Source organism: Desmodus rotundus, chromosome 12, assembly GCF_022682495.2.
Source record: "Desmodus rotundus isolate HL8 chromosome 12, HLdesRot8A.1, whole genome shotgun sequence".
Taxonomy (NCBI): domain Eukaryota; kingdom Metazoa; phylum Chordata; class Mammalia; order Chiroptera; family Phyllostomidae; genus Desmodus; species Desmodus rotundus.
In genome coordinates, this window is record NC_071398.1 from 56,653,625 (window position 1) to 56,667,058 (window position 13,434).

At 50.6% G+C, this 13,434-nt stretch overlaps 1 protein-coding gene across 3 annotated transcripts in view; it reads left to right on the top strand.

The window, feature by feature from the left end:
- SLC30A7 (solute carrier family 30 member 7) overlaps positions 1-13,434 on the top strand; it is a 54,176-nt gene extending 40,742 nt beyond the window's left edge. The window contains exons 10-12 of one of the 3 annotated variants that reach the window (XM_045203327.2): positions 1,149-1,298; positions 7,322-7,413; positions 7,667-13,434. In XM_045203327.2, the coding sequence (XP_045059262.1) occupies positions 1,149-1,298; positions 7,322-7,369 (198 nt within the window). In that variant the 3' untranslated portion in view covers positions 7,370-7,413; positions 7,667-13,434. Of the gene's footprint in view, positions 1-1,148; positions 1,299-7,321 lie in introns of all 3 variants that reach the window. The other 2 variants (XM_045203328.2, XM_024570611.3) reach the window with 2 other exon arrangements.

Consider the following 13,434-nt stretch of genomic DNA (forward strand, 5'->3'; position numbering starts at 1 on the left):
GCGGCAGGCGGGCTGACGGGCAGGTGCTGTCTGTGAGTGGAGACCCCAGTGGCCGGTGCAGACACCTGGAGGACAGGGCACTCCTGGCAGTGGGGACAGCAAGTCCCGGAGACAGGGGCGGGCCTGGCTTGTTGCAGTGGTGAGGAGGAGGGAGCAAGGGGAGGAGTCAGTGGGACAGGAGGTGGCCTCGGGACATGGGTTCCCTGTACGGGTAAGATGGGCAGCTGCCGGGGGAGTTAGGGCAGCCAAGTGGCAGCTTGGGACCCACGGTGGGTGCCCAGATCGACACATGCTGAGTGGAGGAGGAACCCGGCTGCAGAATGAGAGACGCAGACCAGTTCATAGGCTACCCCCGTCCCCCAGACCCCATCCCGCCGGCCGGCAACATGGGCTGGAGCGGCGGAGCTGAGAGCGGCTGGACTCTGCCAGCTGTGCTGTTCTGTGCGTCCGTGTCGACGCACGCAGATGGCATTCACAGTGCGCCTTCTCATGGTTTTCGAAACCTGTTTCATTTTGTGTAATGTTAAGTTATGTATTCCCATTTTTAAAACCTCTGTCAGTTTGTCTTGCCAGTGGTTCTCAGCCTAAGGCTGTGGAGACTTAAGGAGCCTGTGGAAAAGCTCAGGGACACCCCTCCTTTGTGGTGGTCACACAATTTGGGGACCGGTGCACACTGGCATCGAGCTCCCGGGGGCCTGAGGGTGCGGGAGGGGGGTCCCATAGATTCTGACGGTTGTGCAGTGAAAACTGTCCCTTGCGAGGGCAGCCCCCACTAAAAAACACTGACTCCCGCTCATTCATTGTGGCACAGAACTAGTGTTTTGATCCTGTGAATTCTCTCACTTTGTAAATCCCAGGTCACTGATTTCGGCCCTTTATTTCGTTCTTCTTTCATTGAGTTTACTCTGCTGTTGTCTTCCTAGCTTCTTAGCCCACCCGCGCCCCTACTCGTCCTCTGACGGCTGTCTTTGGAAGCGCAGATTCCCCAGCACTCCCAGCCCGCCCTGCAGATCCGATGGGTGGGCACTGATGGGTGGGCATCTGCTCCTGTTCCCCGAGCACCCGCTGGGAGCTGGTCCGGGATGAGAGGGTGGCGAGCTGGGGGTCCTCGTGCCGGCGCTGAGCTACCCCCGCCCTTTGCGTTCCAGGTGCAGCACCTGCAGGGAGTGTACAGTTTACAGGAGCAGCACTTCTGGACCCTGTGTTCTGACGTGTATGTGGGGACCTTGAAGCTGGTGGTGGCCCCGGACGCCGATGCCAGGTGGATTTTAAGCCAAACACACAACATTTTTACTCAGGTATGACTTTTTAAATAACTTCTTTTAAGGGTCTTAGAATGTATCGTCTGTGCTGTTTGAGAAGCATTTACTCCTTAACGTACAAAGTTTATATAGTTACCCACTGCACTGTCAGGCAAGCGTAATGTACTTGTTTTTCCAACCACAGAGGCAAGCCCGGGAGGCTTTTGTGTTGGTTGACACCGACCTGTCCTTTAAGAAAACGCAGGTTCTCCTTTGCCATGCGCCCTCCTCCGGGGACACGGAGGTGCCGACTGGAGCTGGAGGGCCTTGGACAGGCTCCAGGGCGGCTCTGCGGGAGCCAAAGCTGGAGTCCCGCTGGTGCAATCCCGCAGTTTCCCATGCCCTGCGCTTCTACAAACGCTGTGTGTGGTGCAGCAGTTATCCCCACGGGAGTGGACCTCGGGGGACTGAGGGCGCAGTAGAGAGACAGCCAGGCCTCGGCCACCTACCAGACGGCACACTCACGGGACTTTTGCTTACGCCGGGCCTGGGAACCTCTCTCTGCTCCTGGCCCCCACCTGGGGGCCTCCCGGACCGCATGTCCCCCAGGCTCTGGCTGTCGGACTCGGCCCCTCTGAGCTGGTGTGGGCTGCCCGTGCTGGGCCAAGGGGGTTCCTCGGGGAGCCTTGGGAGTGCTGGCTTTGAAAACAGCTGAAGCTGGCCCTTTGTTCAGTGGCTGCTTTGGTTTTGGAAACTGTTTGGGTTTTGAAAATGTTAAGCTCTGAAAAGTATTTTAGGCCTTTTTGTCAGCCAAGGGCAAGCCAGCTTTATTCCGTCTGTCCTTGGAGGGCTCCTGGGAGGTCCCGGGGGATGGAGGGGAGCTGCGGGCCGACCTGTGACTGCCCTTCCAGGTTGGAAGCTGTTCCAGCCCTGACACAGGCGAGCTCGAACTGTTCCATTCCCTTGTTTCCACTGCTTTTGCCCCACTAATTCAAAAGGGTGCATGTGCTCTCCGTAGATCCAGGGTTTCCGGGAACATTTGCATTTCACAAAGTAAAGTTTTTAAAATTTTAACTGTTTTTTTTTAAGTTTATTCATTTATTTTCAGAGGGAGGGAAAGGAGGGAGAAAGAGAGGGGGAGAAATATCAATGTGTAGTTGCCTCTTGCACGCCCCCTACTGGGGACCTGGCCTGCAACCCAGGTACGTGCCCTGACTGGGAATCGAAACCATTGGTGACCCTTTGGTTCACAGGCCTGCCCTGGCCCCACTGAGCCACACCAGCCAGGGCTTAATCTTACTTGTAAATTTTAAATTACACCTTGTTTATAGGTTTTACTTATCACAGGTAATCAAACTCAAATGACTCCATTTTTGAGAAAAATAATCACACGAATGTGCTAGGTAAGGAACTTGAGTACCGGTGGCCTTAGTTCCAAAAGACCAGAAGAAGGATTTTCTTAATAATAAGTTTTACACTCTTTGGTTTTATGACATTTTTAGATGTCTTATAGCTGATTTTAAATCCTAATTTAAGTAACAGTTTTTGATTAGAAACTTACTAAAATCTCTGAGGACAACTTTACACTGAGAAGACTAATGGCATGAGAGGGTGGAGAAGTGACACTTTTTGTTCTGTGTATAAAGCCGTGTTTGTGACCGCGTTAGGACTGTGTACTTGGCATGTCCTTCTTAGCCCCTGTTTTAATCGGTTAGTCTCCAGTGGCTAAAGCAGTCGGCTTGCCGCACGCTAATATAGAACCGGCAGTGTCTTCCGTTCTTGGGCCCCCTTGGGATTATTAACTAAGTGGAAACCCAGTTTTTACAATTGTCAGAGCTGATGCTACACCTGATGTTAGCCCAGAGGCCTAGAGGTGATATGGTAATCCAGCTTTTCAACTACCAGGTTTTCTCTTGGCATTGAATTCTTTAATTCTCCACTTGTGTTTACCTTTTTAAAAATGAGTTATCACTTGGGAATTGATGAAATAGAAAGCTTATTTTTTTATGTTTAGTATTTAAATGGGAGGAGAAAGTGGGACACTGGATTAGGAAGAGAATTTAACACTTTATGTTTCTTGTTTTAAACTGATAATCATCGGTCAATTTTTTCAATACACTTTTGTTCTGTTAGAAATAAGGTTTGAAGAAAAATGTAGAGTATGCTCGGGGCTCATTGGCCTCCTGAGTCCCACAAAACACAATAGCCTATTGCACACCGTCTAGTCCCCGACAGAAACCTCTACCTTCATTTCTTCCACCTTTTCTTCTGCTCATTTCTGTTCTGCCTGCTAAGCCCTGAACCCCCAGCTTCCTGCTTTGGCATTCTGTGCTCTGTCCTCTAGCCTCAAAATAGAAGTCCACGCTGATACCCAGGAAGGAACCCGAAAGCCTCCTCACAAGCCCCAGTGGGAGCTCCTGAGCTTTGGAAATCCACCTCCGCCACTCCCCTGCCTTGCTGATCCCTTCCTGCGTCACCCCTGTCTGCTGGGCCCCAGCAGGCCCTGGGAGAAGCCTCCTGCCCCTTTCGAGGGGCAGCTGTTTCTCCACCTGTTGTGTAAGTGCTCACTTTGCTTGCAAGTCTTCATCATACTTCATCTTTCTTCATACTTGAGGTCGACCAGAACCCAACCCCCTGAGGAGGTTAGAGCGAATGGCCGTGGGGCGTGAGGCCGGCAAATCCCTGTCCGTAACACGCCCACAAGGTGTAAGCGCTCCCTCCTTGCTGATGGGTGGAGAAGCTGACAGCCCAGGCAGTCCTCACAAGACTATCGTCCCCGGTTTACAGAAAAAGGAACCCAGACCCACTTGATCATTGTTCGTGACTTGTAATTTCATCTCATTCACTAGTCACTAATTATGAGGTGGTTTAGCTTTCACATGAGAGAGTAAGACAGTTTTTCAAGACTTCGCTTTAAAGCCAGCCCTGGGGCGGGGTGCTGAGTGGGGCCCACAGGTTTTTGATCAGCTGGGTGTTTGTCCATCCCTGGGGGGCGAATAGGCTGGTCAGACAACTCAGTCTGCATTCTTTGGAAATCCCCCCTTTCTCTCGGCTTTAAAGGAGACTGAGAAAGGAAAGCAGGAGGTGGGAAACTTGAGGCTGTCTCATCAGGGCAGGAGGGTGAAGCAGAGCAACTTGGTTAGACTGAGCTGCTGTGCGAAGCTGTGGCCCCTCGGGGGATGGCGAGTAATTAACTCCTCATTATGCAAAGACCAGTTTACGTGGCCTCTGTGTTTTTCCACTTTCGCTCCCAGTGCCTTGGCCTTCTCCGTGTCTGCCCTGGGGGTTAACCCAGCCGATTTCCCCCGTTCACTTCCAGTAGAAAAGAAAGCAAGCCGGTTTATTTGAGCCGTAGTTGTTTTGTCTTAAGGCTAGACATAGCAGAATTTTACAGAAGAGTTGTCCTAAGTATAGTTATTTTGGGGGCCGTTTGGGTTGACTAAATCAAGTATAATTAATCAATCACAATAATTTGGTCCATTAGCCTATTACAGCAGATGAAGTCCTGTCTCATATCACCCGTGATCCTCACAGGGGCACCCAGCACGTAGAAGGGCTTATTAAATACCCGTCCAGCCTTGGATGAGCACACAGCAGTCTCGTGGGATAAGGAGGCTAGGTGTTTTATCAACACTTTTAAAATGAGAAGAGTTAAATTGCCTTTCAGTTTTAGCTCAAAATCATACAGACACTGAGTTCTCTCTTTTTTCCTGCCACAAAGCTGTTCAAGGAGAGGTGCCATTAAGTGTGTTTTCAGAGAGTCAAACTTGGTCGCAGCGAGGATTTCTTTCGAATGAGGCAAAGAGCTACACTGTTTCTGTGCAGGGAGGCCCGGGGCCTGCCTGGCTCTTCGTTCCCTGTGGGTGGTTCCTGAGTCCTCTTACACGTCCTGCCGTTTGCAGGCCGTCCTCCCCGAATGCTAGGGAATGGGGCCTGGAGCACCCCAGAAATTACTGTGAGAAGGTGATGCCCTTACTTTACCCCTGCTCTAGTTTTTCCCTCTCTCTTGACTGTTCTGATTTACCTCTTGTTCTGTGGTACCAATATGAACTTGCTTATTGTAACTGTGTGCTTTACCTAAATCATTTTTATTTGAAAGAAGGAAATTGGTGGATTTTCAGTTCCTCCAGCAAATATTTACTGATCACCTACTGTGTGCTGGTTGCTCCTCGAGGTTCTGGGAGGGAGTCAGCATAGACATGAGTCCTTGATCTTGGCGGATTGCATCTGGTGGGAGAGCGACAGTGAACACAGACACCCGGCGGAGACGCTGTAACGGACCAGCGGGTGCTGAGTGTCGGGCACAGGAGAGCTGGGTGGGGAGTCTCTGTACTGCGCTCTGTTTCTCCCCCGGCCCGGGGAGCATCTGGCGTGCTGGATCTGCTGTCTGGTGGTGTATCACCTCCCTTCCTTCCTAGCTCCCGACAGCACGTAAACTCCACGAGCTCGGGGTATCTTTTCCCTGTTTGGTTCACTGTCCCATTCCCAGGGGCCCGAGCAAGGCCTTGGAAGCCAGGAGGTGCCCAGGGAGTAATTGCTGGGCAAACGAGTTGGATGCGAGTTGCGCAGGGTGGCCAGCGTGGGCCTTGCTGGTGTCTGAGTAGGGATGTGACAGAGGATCTGTGTCATGTGACTCTCCTGAGGGTCACTGTTCCACGCTGAAAGACAGAGCAGCTGCCGCAGAGTGAGCAGAGGGAGGGGTCAGAGCTGAGGTCGGGGGGCAGCCAAGGGCCGTGGCCATCATGACGGGGCTTGGCAGGCCGAGGAAGGACGGAGGAAGATGAGCTGGTGTGAGATTGGGGCGATGGAGTGGCACTGCCGTGGCCACAGTACTGGAGGTAGACCGGAGTGGCGTGGGGAGAAGCGTGAGAGAGGGACAGGGGCCACTGCGAATAGGGGGCAGGGGGTGCGAGTGACCCAGCGGAGGGCAGCCGTGTGGGCGATGGTGCTGCGAGTCAGGCACCTGCACTGTTTAGTTGTGACAGTGAGGGTGGAGCCGAGCTGTCGGAGATGGAGATGAAGAGCGGCTGGTTTGGGGGAGGACACTGTGGGTGTCCTGGTCAGCTGTGTGGTGACGCTTGTCCGGGAGACAGGCGGGGTTCCAGTCTGGGGTGCAGATGTGGGAGGGTGTGCCTGCGGAGGGTGCCGGCAGTCTGGGGACTGGATGAGACCTCTAGGGCAGTGGTCCTCAGCCTTTCTTGCACCAGGGACCGGTTTTGTGGAAGACCATTTTTCCCTGGACCAGGGATGAAGTGTGGGGAGGGGGTGAGGGCAGGGGATGTTTTCAGGTGATTCAAGCACATCACATTCGAGCTCACCTCCTGCTGTGCGGCCCGGTTCCTAACAGGCCACGGACCCTACACATCAGAGGCCCCGGGTTGGGGACCCTGCCCTGGGGGACAGGTGTAGAAAAGAAGGGGCCCGAGGACTGAGCCTGTGGGTGTTTCCATGCTCAGGGATTGAAGACAGGAGGACGGGCCGGGGGAAGGCTTGAGAAAGATTGATAGGTGAACTGACACAGGCGTTTGAGCAGGTAGAAGTGCTCACCTCTGTCCTTGCTGAGAAATAAGCACAGAGACGGGACTGAGAACTGAGCGGAGCGACTCCGAGGGGCCCTTGGCAAACCGCGACGGGGCAGGCAGCACAGTGTTGGTAGAGACGGGTTCGAGGGAGAAGAATCGTGAGCCCAGAGCGGCGTGCGGTGGCTGTGGAAGGGTTAGATGGGGCTGCTCCAGGATTTCCTGGTGGCCCAGCTCTGCGGGGTCCTCAGTGGGTGGTGGTGGAGGTGACCTCAGTCTTCCACCAGCCCCTCACACAGGCAGGGCAGGGTTCGGTGCCTGTTTGGCTTTTGTGGGGGTAAATGGAGTCTCTTTTAATGATTTATGAACGAACTTGTTCCCAAAATAAACTGATGGACTCATAACGATGAAAAACAGAGAATTATTTCTCAGAAGCAGAGGGAATCCCTTTTCAAAAAACATGGTTTAAAAAAATTTTTTTTTTTTACTATTTTCCCGAACGGTATAGTTTGCTGTTGGGCTTGATTGATTTTCTAATTTTTTTGTTTTTAAACTTTTCAGGCTGGAGTGAGACAGCTTTATGTACAGATTGACTTTGCAGCCATGTAAGGAATGAGAAGAAACTGCTTCTCCGGGGGAACCGAAGTTTTCTGGTACTGTACCCAGCTTTTTAACAGAGAGAGCGCATCGCTGCAGCCTCCCAGCACCGGGCAGACGGGGCACCAGCCGCTTGCGCCCTGCGGGGGTTCCCAGCTGGGGGGTGAGAACTGAGACCCTCTCTCCTGGATGGGGGCCGGTCCTTTGTGCCCGCCCCTCCCGGCCGTTTGGATTTCTGAGCTTTCTGGTTTTGCCCCAGGGTGGTGTTTTTGTTTGTCGGTTGGTTTCTCTCTCCCGTTTCCTTTCCAGTGTCCTCAGGCCACCCCTCCTCCCAGCCAGTGAGAAGCGCAGCTGCGGGCCTCCGGTCCTCTGGAAGGCCTTCACTGAAGCGGCTGCGAACCGCTTCTTTCATTCCCACAAAACCAGTGTTATTACAAAAGAAAAAAAGAAACGGGGATCTTTTTTATGTGTAATGTCACGGTTGTTGACTTTCTTCAGCATAATCATATGTTTGTGAAATTGTCTGTACCTTGCAAACTTACGAACCAAACCACACTGGGTTTTCCAAGTGCCTTCGGCTCAGCAAATGTACTTGCCAGCAGAGAAATCTGCCGTCGTGTGTTTTTTAAATGGTCATTCTGTGATCTGTACGAAATAAGGCTCCTGTTAGTAATGTATACAGGTCGTCGTTCTGTGTGCTTCCAGCAGGGGTTTAGCTCTATGGAAGTTTTCCTCTTATTGCTTTATCTCGTCAAAAAAAATAAAAGGTAATGGTTTGCTTTTTAAATCCAATTCAATTATCACATTAAATTGTTTTGTGGATTGTGTTTTCAAAACTTTGCAAATGCATCTGTTATAAAGGTAGTTGTTCTGACTTTCTCCAGTCGCTAAATTCCAAATTTCTCGAAAAGCTTCTGTGTCTGTGACGAACTTTCCTCTATCTGTCTGTCCTTGCTGAGGTTTGTGGGTTTTAACGAAAGGAAAAGGCAACATGCAGGGAAGACGGAAATGACGGTGAAATGACGGTGACGGCGTCCTTTTGCTTTGTCACTGTTCAGACGCCGGGTCATAGGTGCGTCCGCCTGTGCAGCCACTGTGCCTGGGCCGGCGAGGGTCCGGGGTGGGGGTGCGGAGCTCTTCCCCACACAGGCGTCTTAGGGGCTGCCAGGTCAGCTGGTTTCCAGGTGCCTGTGTATTTGGAAGTAAAATTGCAGTTTGAGATGACAGGTGCTTGAGCGGTCTGTGTAAACACGCTGTCACATTGTACTTCCTTTTCTCACATGTATGTTCCCTGCTATGCTGGAAAAAGCGAGGCTGTCGGGAGACTGAGACCCTGCGGGATGGAAATGACTGGCGAATGTAGGTCGATAAGGAGGGCGTTTTCACTGCGGCGGCAGAAGTCGCTGTTGACTTGGTCTGAGGTCTAGGGTATCTTTTCCCTATTGCTGACCCACAATTTATGAACTGCACTGTATTAGGAAAACCAAGCTACTCTCTTCCTATTCTCTAGACTCCCGCAGATGGCCGCGAATTCTCCCTTGGCTCCTTTCTGCAGACCAGTATTTTCAAAACCTTTTTTCTTAACTGCCAGGCAGTTCTAAAGCTCTGCCTTCCTGCAGTAGGATGTGCTTATTAGCTGGGCCAGTTGTTGGGGGGAACACGTACAAGGAAGGGTCCTGATGACGATACCGCTGCTTTGTCCTGAGTGCCAGAAGACAGTCCCTTCGAAGTCTCACCCACTGCCAAGGCTGCTGGAACCCTGGGCTGCGCGGGGGTCGGGCCTTTCTGGGAAACACCATTCAGGCGAAGGCAGGGATTTGGGACATGTGTCTTTAAAAACTAACTGTGTGTAATTGTGATGATACTTCCCATGTGGAGAGAATATCTGCACTGGCTTGTAAAATTCATGAGTGATTTTGAAGGTCAGTTCTGCCTCCCGCTGAGCCCTCCCTTCCAAGTGAAGCTTTGGTCAGTCAGTAGGCAAGTGCAGGAGAGTGGTTTTTTCTTTCCTGCATAAGACAGTGAATGTAGGGAGCCCCAGAGCGATAGAAGGTCTGATCTCGCGCCTGCCCCAGAGATGGCCGGCTCGTATCGTCTGGCCGGTCGGCACTAACATTTATGCTTTAATTCAATCTTTTTAAGCTTGTGTGTGCAGCAGTAAAAATCAGGGAGAAAAAGCAATTTTTCCCGCACTTTGAGGAGTTGCTTTGCTCTACCGGTGTTCCTGGCCCAGATGTATTGCTAAAATAGATAATTTCACTGAGAAATAACTCAATTATTGTTATAAAATATATTTAGAATGTCCCCATGGTTGGGCTGACCTTGGGACAGCAGGGGGCGGAATTCTCAGTATCTGAGTATAACTTTGATAATATTTCAAAAACCAAAATACTCTCGGAGAGCCAGTTTCTATCACTCAGGGAGAGTTTACTTCGCCAAGTAAGCGTCCCTAAGCAGGAATATCTACGCCGGTTCCGTGCTTCTGAGTGCAGGTTCTACTGGTCGAGAGGAAGGGCTTACCCTCTGTGCGGCTCCCTCATCTTGCTGACTCCCTGGGCACCTTTGTGAGGGACAGGGCCTGGTTTGTCTGTAGCTTCGTGCTCCCCACGGTCACCCCCACACCATCTTCTGCTGAGGCCGGCAGAAGTGTGGTCACGTGTCCTTGGGGCTGTGACTCCCCTGCATCCAGACGCCTCAGCTTTGAGGCCAGACACCAAAATACGGTGACGGTTGTGCACTCTGTAAAGCGGCCAAATCACTGACCCCACGCGCAGTCGGCCAGCGCCCTCTGACGTTTTCGCCCGCACGGCCCGTGTTGTGGATTACTAACGTGAGCATCCCCGTAGAGAACGCTGGGGCTTAAGAACAAAAGTGTTTCATGGCTTAACGCAGAACGGGACATCTGAGGCGACTGTCCTTTGAAGCAGTCTGCTCTGCCTCTCATTTTTCAGATGAGAACGTCAAGCCCAGAAAAGCTGGCCTCTCCTCAAGGTCACAGAGACCAGTCATGGCCAAGCCATGAGTAGACGCCAGGTCTTCCTGCTCTCCGGTGCCACCGCCTCACGTGCTGCCTGCCTTTCTGTAAATGTGACGAGAAAGCATTTGTAAATAGAGGACATCTAACCTCCATTTTTGGTACATGAACGCACTTTATAAATGGAGTTTTACTGTCTTATTTTTCATATGTAATGATGAGCTTTAGAATATTATTTCCATGGTATTCGTTATGGGAGATATAATTAAATTTCTTACTCTTTTACTTTTTTACTCTTCTCTTACTTTTTTACTCTTGCGAGACCAGTTCCTGATTTCTACACCGTTGCTGACATCTGTGCATTGGACCCTTCTCACCTGTGTGTGGACTTTTCTGGTCCTTCGCCCAGGGCTCAGTGCAGAGCAAGGGTCGCTTTTCTTTACTCTGCCTGTGTTCTGTCAACTCGGGTGCTTTGTAGCAGCCAGGCCCGTGGGCGGGTCCTATCATTTCAGTCTTGTGCCTTCCGTGCTCAGTCCCCTCGGTCCCCAGAGAGCCTCTGAACGCCCAGCGTTGTTCTCAGAGCCGCACACATTGGGCAATAAATCTGGTGTGGAACGGAATATATTCTTGAATTCAGTAGGGTGAAATTTTGAACTCCTACTCAGAATCCCAAATGCTAAACTGTTGGCTTTCATCTCTCCATGTCAGCATTAATTACCTTGAGAACATTTTTTTTGGTCACCGTCTTCAAAACAAATTAGTTTCCAGTTCACAAGATCTTTGGAAAAAAGTAAATTATTTTATCCTTTAAAGAACACTGACCGAAAATTTTATTAATGGAAGATTGTTTCAAGACGCATTCCCCAGAAGCCTGAGTGACTCAGATCTCGGCCCCAGAATCAAGGTAGTCTTTTGTGTCTGTTTCATCATTTTCTAACCAAAATTACCCATAAAGAAAGGTTGGGGTTTAACCTTTATTAAGTGTTCCTGCATTGGGCTCTTTGCGTGGCCTTTTTCATATTATCACATTGAAAATCCCCACATTTCTACGAAGCATTTTGCATGATTTTATGACTGACAGTGTTTTCAGATATGGTTTCTCTTCTGATTCTCCAGTCCCTGGAGGAAGGGACGCCCGCCCCCAGTTTTTACAGGTGAGGACGCTGTAGCCAGAGAAGGTGGGTGCCTTGCCTGGGGGCAGCAGTGCGGAGCACTGGCTCGCAGTCGGGCTTTTTCTGGACTCTGTCTGCTCGAAGGAGCTCGAGACCCAGACCCCAGAAGCTGCAGCCGAGCTGACGCTGTCCTGTACCGTCAGTAGGCCGCCACCCCGGCAGCGTGGATGTGGGGCGCGGCTGGTACAGTCGCTCCTTCCATCCTCTCTTTTGCTTACTTCCTGACTTTGCCATGGAACCGAAACTGCAGGCCGAACAGAGCAATCAGAACTCCTTTCAGCACCCTTATTAACTTAAAAAAGAGAAGAAAAGAAAAAGTTTTCTTGGTACTCACAGAGAAGCTGCTTAAAAGGGACTGGCCAGAGGACAGAGTCAGGGCCAGTGTGGGCGGAGAGACTCGCCTCCTGGCCAAAGAGGGCTAACCTGGGAGCGAGTTGTCCTTCTGAAGTGCTCACTGCCAGCCGCTTTGTGCGGCCTGAGAGGGGTGCCTGGGGTTGGTGTGCATTTCACTTCCTGGACACTTTCTCAGAAGGAATAAGTCTGTTTCATAACCAGTAGCAATCTATGCTTAATTACACTTAATAATATTTCATTTTGAACTCTTCCCACAGCTTTCAAAATTTATCATTTGTAATTTTGATCACGCTGTTTGTTGGAAGTAAAAAGAATGTCTAATACACCCTGTTATCCCCAAACTCGGCATAGATTCACACTTACAATGCGCGGGGTGGTCAGTGAGTGAGTACATAATGTAGTCAGGGTTGTGTGCTGTTTATTGCAAAACCTCCGCTTTGCTTTGGCATTTCTGCCCAAATAAGCGACTTTACATTCCCTCGGGCCACTTCTTCCCGAGTCGCCCAGTGAGTGGTCACTCGCCTTCACGCAGAAGCAGTGCAGGTGTAGAGCTGTGGGCCGTGCTGCCTGTCGTGGGGTAGCAATGAGGCAGACGGGGCCTGGAACCTGGGCCTCCCGAATTTTGTCTTTGGCATCCGAGGAAGAAGCCCCACTGTGTCCTTTGTTTTTAAGGACAGTTGCCATACGCATGTCCCTCTTAAGGCCCTGTGTGGAACACGTTCTCTACTTCATTCGTCCCAGACGTATTATCCAAAACACTTCCCGAGATCGGTCCTCAAGGTGCTTCTGTAACAACACTGCACGTAAGGATTCAAACATTCCTAGGACAGTTTTGAATCTCTCTAACTCTTTTCCTCTCTAGATACTAAATTTTAGTAGCGCTTCTCTACATTTTTTCATTTACTTTTCATCCCTTCTCATTGCTCCCGCCTGTAAACTTCTTCTGCTGGTGGAAATAAAGCTTTACTTTTGTGAATTCTGTTTCCGTATCACCTGTCCTGCAGCAGTTAGGCTCAGGGGAGATTCTGAGCTGAATCTCAGATGTACCTCTGATGAGAGTTTGCCAAGTAACCCCACTCTTCCTCTAAAACAGCAGATTCAGTGGCATTTCTGCCCAAGTGAGATTTTGCCCCAACACTTGTGAGTTTGGTCAGTGAACAGAATGGGCCTTTTACATCAGAAATACTGTGAATGTAAAGTTGCCAAATCCCTTCCTGGCATGTTCCCTGCACCCCTTCCACTCCTGACCGCCTGTCTCAAACGGTTTCTAAGCACTTGGCCCAGTTTGAATTTGGGCTTCATTCCTTTTGTGAAGATTGGGGGCGTACATTCCCAAACCAACGCTCAAGTACAAGGCCAGGTCTGCGCGTCCACTTCAAGGGCTGTTGTGATTTGGTTTGCACACGCACGGGTGAGCAGCTCTGATTCGCCGAAGTACAATGCCTCAACTCTGTAATGTCGACTCCACTTTGTGTTACCTGAAGACATTTTTGTATGTTTTGTGTAACCTCAGATGTGTTTAAAAAGAATAAACCGCTGTATCAAAATTCTTCCAATAAAATTTCTGTTTAAAAATC